The sequence below is a fragment of the Rhododendron vialii genome, chromosome 5a (assembly GCF_030253575.1).
Source record: "Rhododendron vialii isolate Sample 1 chromosome 5a, ASM3025357v1".
In the NCBI taxonomy this organism is placed as follows: Eukaryota; Viridiplantae; Streptophyta; class Magnoliopsida; order Ericales; family Ericaceae; genus Rhododendron; species Rhododendron vialii.
In genome coordinates this window covers 28,585,111-28,596,855 of record NC_080561.1, presented here as the reverse complement: position 1 = coordinate 28,596,855, position 11,745 = coordinate 28,585,111, and the positions used below count along the sequence as shown (strand labels likewise).

The 11,745-nt window shown below is 38.6% G+C and overlaps 3 protein-coding genes across 3 annotated transcripts; 2 read left to right on the top strand and 1 right to left on the bottom strand.

Moving 5' to 3' along the window:
* The first annotated feature begins 1,118 nt into the window (after positions 1-1,118).
* On the top strand, positions 1,119-1,775 carry LOC131327773 (uncharacterized). The gene has a single exon (XM_058360906.1). The coding sequence runs from the start codon at positions 1,119-1,121 to the stop codon at positions 1,773-1,775; it is 657 nt and encodes a 218-aa protein (XP_058216889.1).
* LOC131327321 (uncharacterized) lies at positions 1,373-2,528 on the top strand. The gene has a single exon (XM_058360424.1). It carries the CDS (start codon positions 1,935-1,937, stop codon positions 2,382-2,384), a length of 450 nt encoding a protein of 149 aa, XP_058216407.1. The 5' UTR covers positions 1,373-1,934; the 3' UTR covers positions 2,385-2,528.
* Positions 2,529-3,409: 881 nt separating this feature from the next.
* Positions 3,410-4,802, bottom strand: LOC131327319 (glutathione S-transferase T3-like). The gene is made up of 2 exons (XM_058360423.1): positions 4,309-4,802; positions 3,410-4,223 (listed from the first exon to the last, which is right to left on the bottom strand). Exons 1-2 carry the CDS (start codon positions 4,765-4,767, stop codon positions 3,639-3,641), a joined length of 1,044 nt encoding a protein of 347 aa, XP_058216406.1. The 5' UTR covers positions 4,768-4,802; the 3' UTR covers positions 3,410-3,638.
* Between the last annotated feature and the right edge of the window lie 6,943 nt (positions 4,803-11,745).

Genomic DNA, 11,745 nt, shown 5'->3' with positions numbered 1-11,745 from the left:
CCGTTTTTTCGGTTTGTTCAATTTTTCTGGTTCTCATTTCACTCCCTAACAAAAATATATACTCTCCTCTTTATTGATGAGTTTTTTTGACCAAAGATAAACTGCATATATAGATAAACAAAATAAACATTACAAGTGCGATACGGCCACCTTAGCTTTTTTATGGGCAACCGTAACAGCTAGTCTTGAGACCTTGACAACTTTTACAACTAGAAAATTAGAACTTCAACAACTTTTACAACTAGAAAATTAGAACTTGAACAAAAGTCAGAAAGAGCTAATTGAACATCAAACGGTGCACGATGCCGATCCAACAAACCTTGCACAAACACTTCGCATTCCGTCTTGATACAAATTTTTTCCATTCCTTGTTGGCTCGCCCATTGTAGCACCATCGAACCTACACGAATCTCCATCAAAGTAGCCGACGAAGCTTTACATTGAACAATTTGATATGGCGCTTCCACTTCACCTGTATCTAACACCCAAGCTGCAGCCCCTGTATTTGAACTAGCAAACCAAGCCCCTTTCATAAATTCCATCCACACCAGTCTTCTTAAAAAATAAATAAATAAATACAGTGGTTGACGTGTATCCTTCTCCACACACGCCCTTCCATGCAACCCAACTCTTCTCTAAATACACCTGCACATACTTATCAGTCCTAAAAAACCATGTAAAACATTATCAACATCAAACTTAAAGCATCTCCAATAGCCTCAATCCAATCCTAGGCAAATAGACTATCCAAAATGCCCAAATAGTAGTTTAGCTAGCCCTTTCTAGTGTGAAGCTTCCAACAGACTAACCAATTGGGCCCTTCAAAAAACTGCAAAAAAAACGAAAACCTGCAAAAAAATGGCATTTGAACTGGAAAAAAACGGAAACCTGCAACAGCTCCTTTTTATTCCCTTGAACTGGTATAAAACAGGTAAGCTTCCCTTCATCTTTCTCCTATTTCCCCTATTTCATACCAATCTCAGTTTTATTTCCCCTATTTCTCCTATTTCCCTTCATCCTTTATTGTTCTAAACTTTCATTCTTTCTCCTATTTCCCCTCAATTTCACACCAATTTCAGTTTTAATTTTCTTGAAACATCATTCCGTCTATCTTATTTATGTCTCGCAATCCTCTACTAAATTTTCTTCTTCACAATGACTCTGACGATGATAATTTGGAGCTATTTACCGCAGTCGCTATGGAAGAAGAGAGACTAAATAGTGAGAGAGTAGTAGTCCGACATCGTGGTTCTGTTCAAGGTCGCAATTATATTCATCGTGGAACTATCCTTGGCCATGAAAGGATTTTTCGCGACTATTTTGCCGAACCACCCGTTTATCCTCCCGAGTATTTTCGAAGGAGGTTTCTCCATATTCAAGCTGCAATAGAAGCACATGATCCATACTTTGTCCAAGGAAGAAATGCTGCTAGAATGCTCGGTTTGTCTTCGCTTCAAAAGATGACGACAGCAATTCGGATCCTTGCTTATGGGGTATCGGCTGATTTTTTAGATGAGATTGTGAGGATAGGAGAAAGCGCCGCAATAGAGAGTCTAGAGAGATTTGTCAAAGCGGTGATTGAGATTTTTTCCAGTGAATACTTAAGGTCACCCACTAGCAATGACATTGCTAGATTGCTAACAGTTGGTGAATGGCGTGGATTTCCTGGGATGTTGGGTAGCATTGATTGTACGCATTGGAAATGGAAGAATTGCCCAACGGCATGGAAAGGAATGTATAATGGTCATATTCGCGAACCGACTGTTATTCTGTAAGCCATAGCGTCATATGATCGATGGATATGGCACGCATATTTTGGATTACCGGGATCAAATAATGACATCAATGTGCTAGAAAGGTCAACAGTATTTAGTGAATTGGCCCAAGGGTGTGCTCCTCCAGCCAATTACTCAATCAACGGTCATAACTATGCAATGGGATATTATCTAGCGGATGGTATATATCCTCGATGGTCTACATTTGTGAAAACAATTCCGTGTCCGCAAGGAAACAAGAAAAAGTTTTTCGCAGCAGCCCAAGAGTCAACAAGGAAGGATGTAGAGTGTGCATTTGGAGTGCTTCAAGCTCGTTTTGCGGTTATACGTCAACCTGCACGTTTTTGGAGACTTAGCATGCTCAAAGTTATTATGAAGGCATGCATAATACTGCATAACATGATCATTGAGGACGAACGAGAAGATGATACGCAAGACTATGAATATGATAGGAATGATGGACCTCCCCTCGAACCAGTATCGCATGAGCAGACTATGGAATTTATGGAGTTCATTCGACGCCAACATGCTATTCGAAGTAGAGAAACTCACTCCCAACTTCAATTAGACCTTGTCGAGCACTTATGGGAGCGACATAGCCAGTCGTAGGAATTTGTAGTAGTAAATTTCATTTATGCAATTATGTAATCTCATTTTTTCAAGTATCTAATCCCATTTATGAATGTAATCCCATTTATGCAATCATGTAATTCTCATTTATGTAATTCGAAGACTTATGTATTTTTTTTTCTAAACATCTGTTACGTTTTTGCAACCAGTGAACTTGCTTAAGAACTTAATCCAAGAAATATGATATCCCCTTTGCAAGATCGGGTGAAAGGTACCACAAACATGTATAATGTTCTATTCATTCATCAGGGGTGCAATTACTTAAATGATTTTGCAACCAGTGAACTTGCTTAACCGATTAAAAAAAAAAGACACAAAAGCATAAACAGGTACAAAGTAAGCAGTACTGTGCGTTGTTTGTAGGTTGGCATAAATTGTTGGGACAATTTCCTAACGACAAGCTTTTAGGACAATTGGTGATATAATGTTGTATAAAAACTTAGGTTTCTTGGAGGTCTTGAATTCAAGACTCTTCTTCTGCATTTGTTCCCTATCGGCCAAAACGGAATGCCAAGTGAGGGGAATTTTCGACGTACCAAAAAAAAAAATTGAATTGCATGTGAGGGAGGTTGTTGGGTAGCTTCATTACAACATTTGGGGGGAGGGGGCGAGTGGTAAGCATGATTCAGCTAGGCATTCATGTCCGACCATGTGATATGAGTAGAACTTGGGCAGCCTTCAAACTGGGGCAGTACCCAATTGTTGCAGCCTTATCTGGTCGGCACCCAATTGCCAGGCAGGTTCAGAACAAGCAGAAACAGCAGAGTATCACAACCAGCAGCAGAGTAAACACCATAGGAAAACGTTTGGATACTAGATCAAATGAGCCAGCTAACACTTAGTACTCCATGCTCCATGCACTGGACACGATACCAGATCAGTCCACCAAAACGTATGGATACTAGATCAGTCCACCAAGATCCATGACTGAATTCAAACCCAAACTTTGCAGCAAGAAACAGATATTGACAATATAATTTAGCATATGAGTCAGCCATACACAAAAATATTCATCAGATGTAAATTTCGCCATCAAAAGGCTTACAAAGTTCGACACTTCGATTACTAACAAACTTAGCCAGCGAAAACCAACAATCGTCGAGGCAACAAAAACCAGCAATCATCTACATTCTTAATGACAAAACTATAACAAAAACCAGGAATCATCGAGGCAAACTAGTTCAACCCCGCCAAAACATGTAGATATCCAAAAAAGTTCAACTACTAACAATTCTAAATCCTTTTTTCGCGTTGTTGAAGGATCTCCCTTTGTCGGCTTTGATAGTACTCTTGTTGCACATGAGGCAAGGCACTTGTATCCACCAACATTATTCTCTCCTCCTCTTTCATCTCTTCCACACGAAGCATTTTTTTCTTAATAGAGATTTTCTCTTCCCCTTGACGAAGTTTCTCTTTCTCAAGTTGGTGTCTCTCTTGCTCTTGAACATGTAGTTGTTGGATAATGTCCATTTTCTTGTCACTCGCTTTTTTTTGTTCTTCCTTGATATCAGTTAGTATTCCTGCAAGAGGTGAAGTGGAAATTTCAGCTTTCTTTCTTTTTTTCAATCGCTCCTTCTCACTTTTATTACCCGGAGGTCTCTCCAAGTCCACAAAGGTGGCATCACCTTCTCCAAGATCTACCAACTCTGGAGTAGAAGGAGAAGGTACTGTCCAAGTTTGGTTCTTCTTTGGTTTTTTCCTCTCAAAGTCCTCCAACCATTTTGGTTGGTACCTCAACTGTTTCCAACAGTGTTCAAACTGAAATGAGCTATTTTTTGAGGTATCGAGTGACTTGTAGTAAGTTTTTGCTTCAGAGACCTAAAAACATATTAAAAAAATTACATCAGATGTAAAAACTATGAAGCAATGAGCTGCTGTAATGGTTAATATTGAAGCTCAATACCTTGTCTTCCTCGGTCACACCACTTTGATGCCTCAATTCAATTTGAGCATAGCATCCACAGAACTTGTTAACAGAAAGTTGAATCGCTGACCACCTGTTCATTAGAGAGTTCTCATTACGCTCAGAAATGAAAGACTTGTGCTCCTCGAAATAATCCCACACTCTTCTCCAATATGTTTTACGTTTCTGGTCATTCCCTTGCACAGCATCCAAGCTTATATTCAGATATGCCGATACAAGCAATTTGTCTTCTTCTTCGGTGAAGTTGCCACCACGTTGCGGTTTCTTAGAAGTGGATCCCATTTGAGCTGAGGTTTGAGATGCTTGGGTGAACTCTTCTACATTTTGATTTGCATAAGTAAATTCAACTTCATCTTGAGGCTCCATTGAGAGTTCATCTTCTAAGATCAAACCATCTTGTAAGAGATTTGTAAAATATGCATTTTTCAGCGCATCCATCCCTACAAGAACAAAAAGGTATCAACAAAGCTGACCATTCTTTCCTAGCCAATGGAAGTAATAGGACAACGTAAATCATACTCAGACTGATGTACTAAGATGAGAGCGCTGCATCAGATTCTCATTGAAATTTACTTGCGAGTTGTGAATGATAGGATGAGAAACCACGTCAATGTGATTCTCAATGTAAGAGTTATGATTACGACCCAATTTGGAGACAGTCAAACTTGACTATGAAATATAATAGAGAAAACCAAGTAAAGTACAATTAAGCAACAAAAGGCTATCCCTGGCCAAGCCATGAACCTTGAAGAAAACCCAAGTAAACTACAGTTCCTTTCTAAATCTTGCATCATAACCCCATCTCAGCAAAAATCCAAAGACAAACTTCTCTTGGCTATCCACCTTCTGTAGAAATAGGAAACTTGCAGACCGGTTTTGATAAGCTGACCACATTGCATCAAATGCTCACAAAAAATTGACTTGTAAATGAGCAACCACTTCAATGTTTGTTCTCAGTACAGGACCCAATTTGGGTACAAATAAACTTGATTATGGAAAATATGAAGAAAACCCAAAGTAAACTACAGGTACAATGACGATTTGAGGGTGGAGCGATGCAAAGCTCTGCATCTACTACTTCCATCAAGCATGTTCAGCTAATTCCAGCACATCTAACTTAAGAAAACACACTATTTCTCTAAATCACATTGGGAATACTGTTGCACCCCCAAATCATTAGTAGTTCTTTGAATAAGAAAACTAAATGCTCAATGGGGCATTTTATCAAACAGCTAATATACAAACCAAGCTGCCTCAAGGATTGTTCTGTTGGACTTTAAATACGGAGGTGATTTCCGATTTCCCACTTAATTCCTACCCATTGGATTGGCAGATGAAAAAACAATATAGGAAACCAAGTTATGCTTTACTAAGTTCAGTTGCTTACAAATAACGAGGATTGAATCAGAATGCTTTCTTTTACCATTGAGACCAAATCTTCTCCAATTTCATACCCAAATTGATATGGCTGAAAACAATACATAATCTGAACCAGAATCACAAGTAGAACTTGTAATTTCAAAAGAGAGAGAAGCATACCTTGTCTTGATGTTAGGAGGATGAAAATTCTCAGAAAAACCCAACAACGAATCTACTTATTGAAATAGATATGATAAAAGGAGGGAAACTGAGAGTGTTGGGCGGGAGAATGGACATGAGTCATCCAAAAAAGCGAGGGAAAGGGAGCGTGAGAAGAAATCGCCCAAAGACGAGAGCTACAGTGCCACGCCAGGCCAACCGAGCTACTATAGCACACAACCAAATCCCCGAGCGTGGAGCTAGTCTGCTGGGAAGGGGTTTTTGGCCTTTGGCTAGTCATTTTGCTGAAAACTCTCCTTTGCCTAGCCTATTGGAGATGCTCTTAATATCCTTAAATACCACATCATTACGTACACACCAAATCGACCACAAAATGAGAATGGAGTCTTGATCCCAAAGCATAACGAGTAAGCAGATTTGACCGAAAATAACCCATTCTTTGTGTGTTCCCATATTAGTTCATCCTCTTTTTCCTGAAGTGGCAAATAAAGAGAGTGGATTGCCGAAACCACCTCTCTTGGAAATAAAACATTGAGAAGAGGATCCCTCCATACATGACACCTAGCATCAAAAAGATCCATGACTCTGAAATTAGGCAGACCACTACTAAGAGGAGACCCAACAAGAGGGTTTGATTTCTTTGGAATCCATTCATCCTGGAACACACTAATGTTTCTACCATTACCAATCCTCCATTTCAAGCCCTTACACAACACCCTCCATCCCCGAGATGCCAAAGAGGACGGGACCGCTTCTAACAATCCCCGCCTCCGACAATACTTACCCACCAGCACTTTGCAAACAAAGAATTTGGATTTTTCAGAAGCCGCCAAGCAACTTTAGCCAGCAAAGCTTGATTGAGGCAGCCCAAATCCCTCAAACCTAAACCCCCTTTTGCCTTGGGCAAACAACTGACCTCCCACCTGCGCTAGACTATCCCTTTCTCTCTCTCCCCAAACCACAAGAACCGCGACACAACACTTTTAACCTTATTAAGAAAATAAACCGGTGCTTGAAAAACAGACAACAAATAGCCAGGAATAGACATCAAAACATGCTTGACCAGAATAAATCGAGACGGAAAAGCCAGCAGCGAAGCTTTCCACAAGCTAAGCTTAGACCCCACCCTGTTCAGAATTCTAGAAACGAGACTCCCTTTTCTTGACAAAAAATCCAAATTCGCACCAAGATACAAACTTGGCCTTTCAACCAACCTAACCCCAAAAATACATTTCAAGTCATGCATTTGCCGGGCTTTCATATTTGGACTAGTAAACAACTCTGACTTATTAAAATTGATCTTTTGCCCTGCCTGTTGACAATAAACCTCAAGGACCCATTTCAGACACCAAGCATGTTCTAAATTATATTCCATAAAAATATAACAGTCATATGCAAACATCAAGTGGGAAATACGAGGGGAATAACGACTTACAGAGATTACCCTGCAAATGTCATGAGAAGCAAATTCCCGCAGCCCATCCGAGAAAGCCTGAGCCACCAAAATGAACAAGTAAAGCGAGAGCGGATCCCCTTGGCGCAGGCCACAAGTTGGCGTAAACGGCTAAGATTTCCTCCCATTAACCAAAACTGAGAAGGATACCGTGGATATACATTGACTGATCCAACCTACCCATTTGTGACTGAATCCCATTACCCGCAAAACCCCTAGCAAGAAATTCCAGTCCACCTGATCATACGCCGTATTCATATCAAGCTTCAAGGCATATAGAGCACGTCTTCCCTTCTTCCGTTTCCGTATATGCTCCAGAATTTCATGAGCAATTAGCACATTATCAGTAATCTACTGTGATGAAACAAAGCCATTCTGAAAAGGAGAGATCAAATTCCCCAGAACTGCACGGAGCCTATTAACCAACACCTTGGATATTAACTTATAAAGAACATTACAAAGGCTGATTGCTCGGAAGTCACCCACATATTGGGGTTAGGAACCTTGGGAATTAGAGTAATCAAAGTCTGATTCATTTCTTTCTGCAAAAAACCAGACTCAAAGAAAGACGGCGTCGATTGAACAATATCGTTTCCTAACCAGTCCCAATTTTCCTGATAAAACGCTGCCACAAAACCATCCGGCCCCGGAGCTTTATGCCCATCCATTTGAAACAAAGCCGCTCTAACCTCATCAAAAGTGATAGGCTGATCCAGACCCCTTCGTTGATCATCTATTAGTCTCGTTATAATAGTGGCTAACAAACTGGGAGCTTCCCCAACCCTTCCATAAACCTGCTTCCAACATCATTATCCCCAGCTCTTGTTGCACTAGACCCCTCCTCATAGCAAAAGATTGACCGAAAGTGATCAAGAAACATTGCTTCGATAACTACTAGATCGATAGCTAACACCCCACTACTATCTTTCAATGCCAAATATGTTAGTAATTTATTTTAATCAACGGGTATCTGTAATCTTAACGTGGGGAGATTAATAAGTATTTAATATCATGGAGCTCGTAATATAATTGAGATAAGGACGGGAGTGCAATTATAATTCTGTAGTGGGGTGAATTATAATTAGTGAAATAAGAAATAGAATCCTGGTGGGATTATGTTTTCTTATTTATACTGGGAGCCCAGACTTATTGCTCCTTAGGTCTTTATCGTAGCCCTATATATACACGTTATGCTCTCTAGGTGAGATTGATGTTTTTCTATTATTCACAAAAATAGAGGCAGGCTTAGAGAGAGAAAATAAGATCACGAAAAAGTCCACATTCGGTTCGTGTTCTAGACGTGTAGGGAATACGATAGAAGATCGTAAGGTACGGTCGAGCAATATTCGTGATTTATAGCAAGGCGTGCTATAATAAGTTCAACCAGCATTCGTATCGCAAGGAGTTGAGGTAGAACCCTAAATCCGCTTTATAGGGTTTTATAATTTTTGTTATCTAATATGTACGCATCATTACTGGGTCTTGGGAATTCGGTTTCCCAACAGTGGTATCAGAGCAGGCTATAATCACGCGTATGGATTAAACAGGCCATGTCGTCCGTAGGTTATAGAAGATAGAATGTAGAACGGTGCTAACCCTTGTTTTGCAGCGTTCTTACCCAGTTATTATGGTCACATGATTTTTGTTGATTTTATGTGATTGGATCCCACGATGATTTTTTCATGGTTATTATTATTTATTGGGTACCATAATTATTTTTCGTGGATGTAAAAATTAACGTAGCATGTGTTATTTATTGGGTGCCACGATTATTTTTTGTAGTTGTAATAATTAACGTAGCATGGGAACTCCAATGGAGGCATAAGATCGATGTTTGTATGTTTCTTCGATTGTAATAGCATTCAACGGTTATTCGGAGTTCGAAGATGGTAAATACAAAAGATACAAGTTGTTTGGCTCGCAATTGATTTTTTCCAGATTCGTAGGGCCTGATTGAAGGGTTATTTCGACCCAGTAAGCGTTAGAATTAGAAAATCTATTTTTCATAAAAGTTGTAGATAATTGAATTTCGAATCCAACCCAATTTGAATCACTTAAATTGGAGGTCGGATGAGGAAGATATGGCCAAAATACTGAAGGCTGTGTAGTTTACGAGGGAATATGTCAAATCCGAATTTTCTTGCCAAAGCACGGTTGGATTTTGGTTTCCTTGATAGGGTCAAAGTATGTAAGTCTTCCACACAAGTATAGCTGAAGGATTTCAAGTTTGGAAAGATTGCTTAAGGATTTCAAGTTTGGAAGGATTCCTTGTTGCTCAAGAATTGCATCTTTGATCATAATAGCTGAATTCTTTTATCTTGTGTTTCCTTATTATTTGTATTTCCATATTATTTTCATATGTGATAGTTTACCAAATTGAGATAAAATGGTAATATATGGCATTTGACCTAGATCACGTTTTTTGCAAATTCGAAAATTTGATAACCCTCACAAATTTTTAAATAACTAAGTGGGAGAGGGAGTCTATTTTTATAAATCTCACGGTCTCCATTACTAGTATGTAGATGATATAATTAATTTTGTGTGTTGGTTTCAAAACATTCCTCCCTATCGGACAAAATAAATTATGGCATCATCGGTACAAACTTTCCAAAGGGATAGCTGTATGATAATTGTTGGGTGAATTACTTCACCATCTGAGGTAATTCATAACGGAACAATGGGTCATGGAGCTAGGTAATGGTATACACTTAGCTGTAAATAATAGTATCCTCACCATCTGAGTCGCTATTATTATTTGTAGGACCAAAACTATATTGGCTATTTAATTTTGCTTGGCATGGTATAGTGTCTAGATAGTAAAATTAAAAGGTTGTACCTATCTACATGAATGATAAAGAGTAGAGGACTTCCCATCGAGGCATGCTCTTCACGATATGTAGGGTTGTCAATATTTTTCTTTTAACATGTGGTTGAGGGAACCAATATTAAAATGAAATTCAAGTTTTTATTGCCCTTCATAATTGATTGTTATGTTATTTGATTCTCATATTCAAAAAATGGACTCTTTCAATCCACTTGCCATTATTCTCAAAAAAAAAAAAAAACTTACTGGATCGAATTATATTGACTGAAAAAGAAACTTGGATATTGTGATAACTGCTGAGGGGCACAAATTTGTGTTGTTTGAGGAGTGCCCTCCTACACCTGATGAGAATACCACAGAACAGGAAGCAAAATTTTATAAAAATTGGTGAGTATCACCATGTTGAAGGGACCCCGATTAGGGATCATATTCTGAAGATGATAAAAGTTTTAAGTAATTTCGCCTGAACTATTATATGAACAAAATACATTTATCTTTGGCGAAACTTCTTAAGGAACTCCAAGCAGCTGAGGGTCTTTTGGTTATGAAGAAAACACCATCAGTGTTAGTGGCAGAGAAGATTTCTACTTCTAAACTGAAAGGCAAGAAGAAGCAGAACAAGTCTCAGAAAAAAATATTGTGGAGGCAGTTTATGCTCCTCAAGATAGAGTGAAAAAGTCTGAGGGCAAGTGTTTTCACTACAAGCAGCAAGAACACTAGAAGAAGAAATGTCTATTCTATCTCAATAAAGTGAATAATCAAGATAGATCTTTTTGCTAGTCGTTGAATCATGTTTAGTGGTGTTATCTACAGTACCTGGTGTGTAGATATAGGAGCCACTAATCATGTTTGCAATTTGTTGCATAGGTTCCAGGAAACTAGAAGACTCAGTGATGGGGAGATTTATCTACATATGGAAAATGCTACGAGAGTGGCAGCAGTTGCATTAGGAAATGTTTTTTTTTAAATTTTAGTAGTAATAGGAGTTTAATTTTGAGATATTGTCTTTATGTTATCACACTTAAAAGACACTTGTTTTCAATTTCTAAGTTGATTAAAGATCGATATTTGGTTTATTTTAGTAATTTTGTGGTTATTAAGTTAAATAAATGTCTTATCTGTTCTGGTTCATTGATTGATGATCTTTACATTATTAATCCTATATTTCTTATAGTGCAACTGCATGAATTGAATAACACTAATAATATGTCATGTAAGAGAAATGAGCCTTCTAAATTGAACCTAATATATCTTTGGCACTTACACCTTGGTCATATTAATTTGAATAGAATTTCTAGACTGGTCAGGGATGGACCTTTAGGTTCATTGGAAGTTGAGGAACTTCTAGTCTGTGAATCCTGTTTAGAATGTAAGATGACCAAGAGGCTCAGCAAAGGTTATAGAGCCAAAGAGCCGTTGAAATTGGTTCATTCTGATTTGTGTGGACCCATGAATATCCAAGCAAAAGGTGATTTTGAGTATTTTATCATTTTGATTGATAATTACTCAATTTTTGGATACATTTATTTGATGCACCGTAAGTCTGAATGCTTTGAGAAATTCAGGGGGTATAGGGCAGAAACGGAGAAGCGTCTGG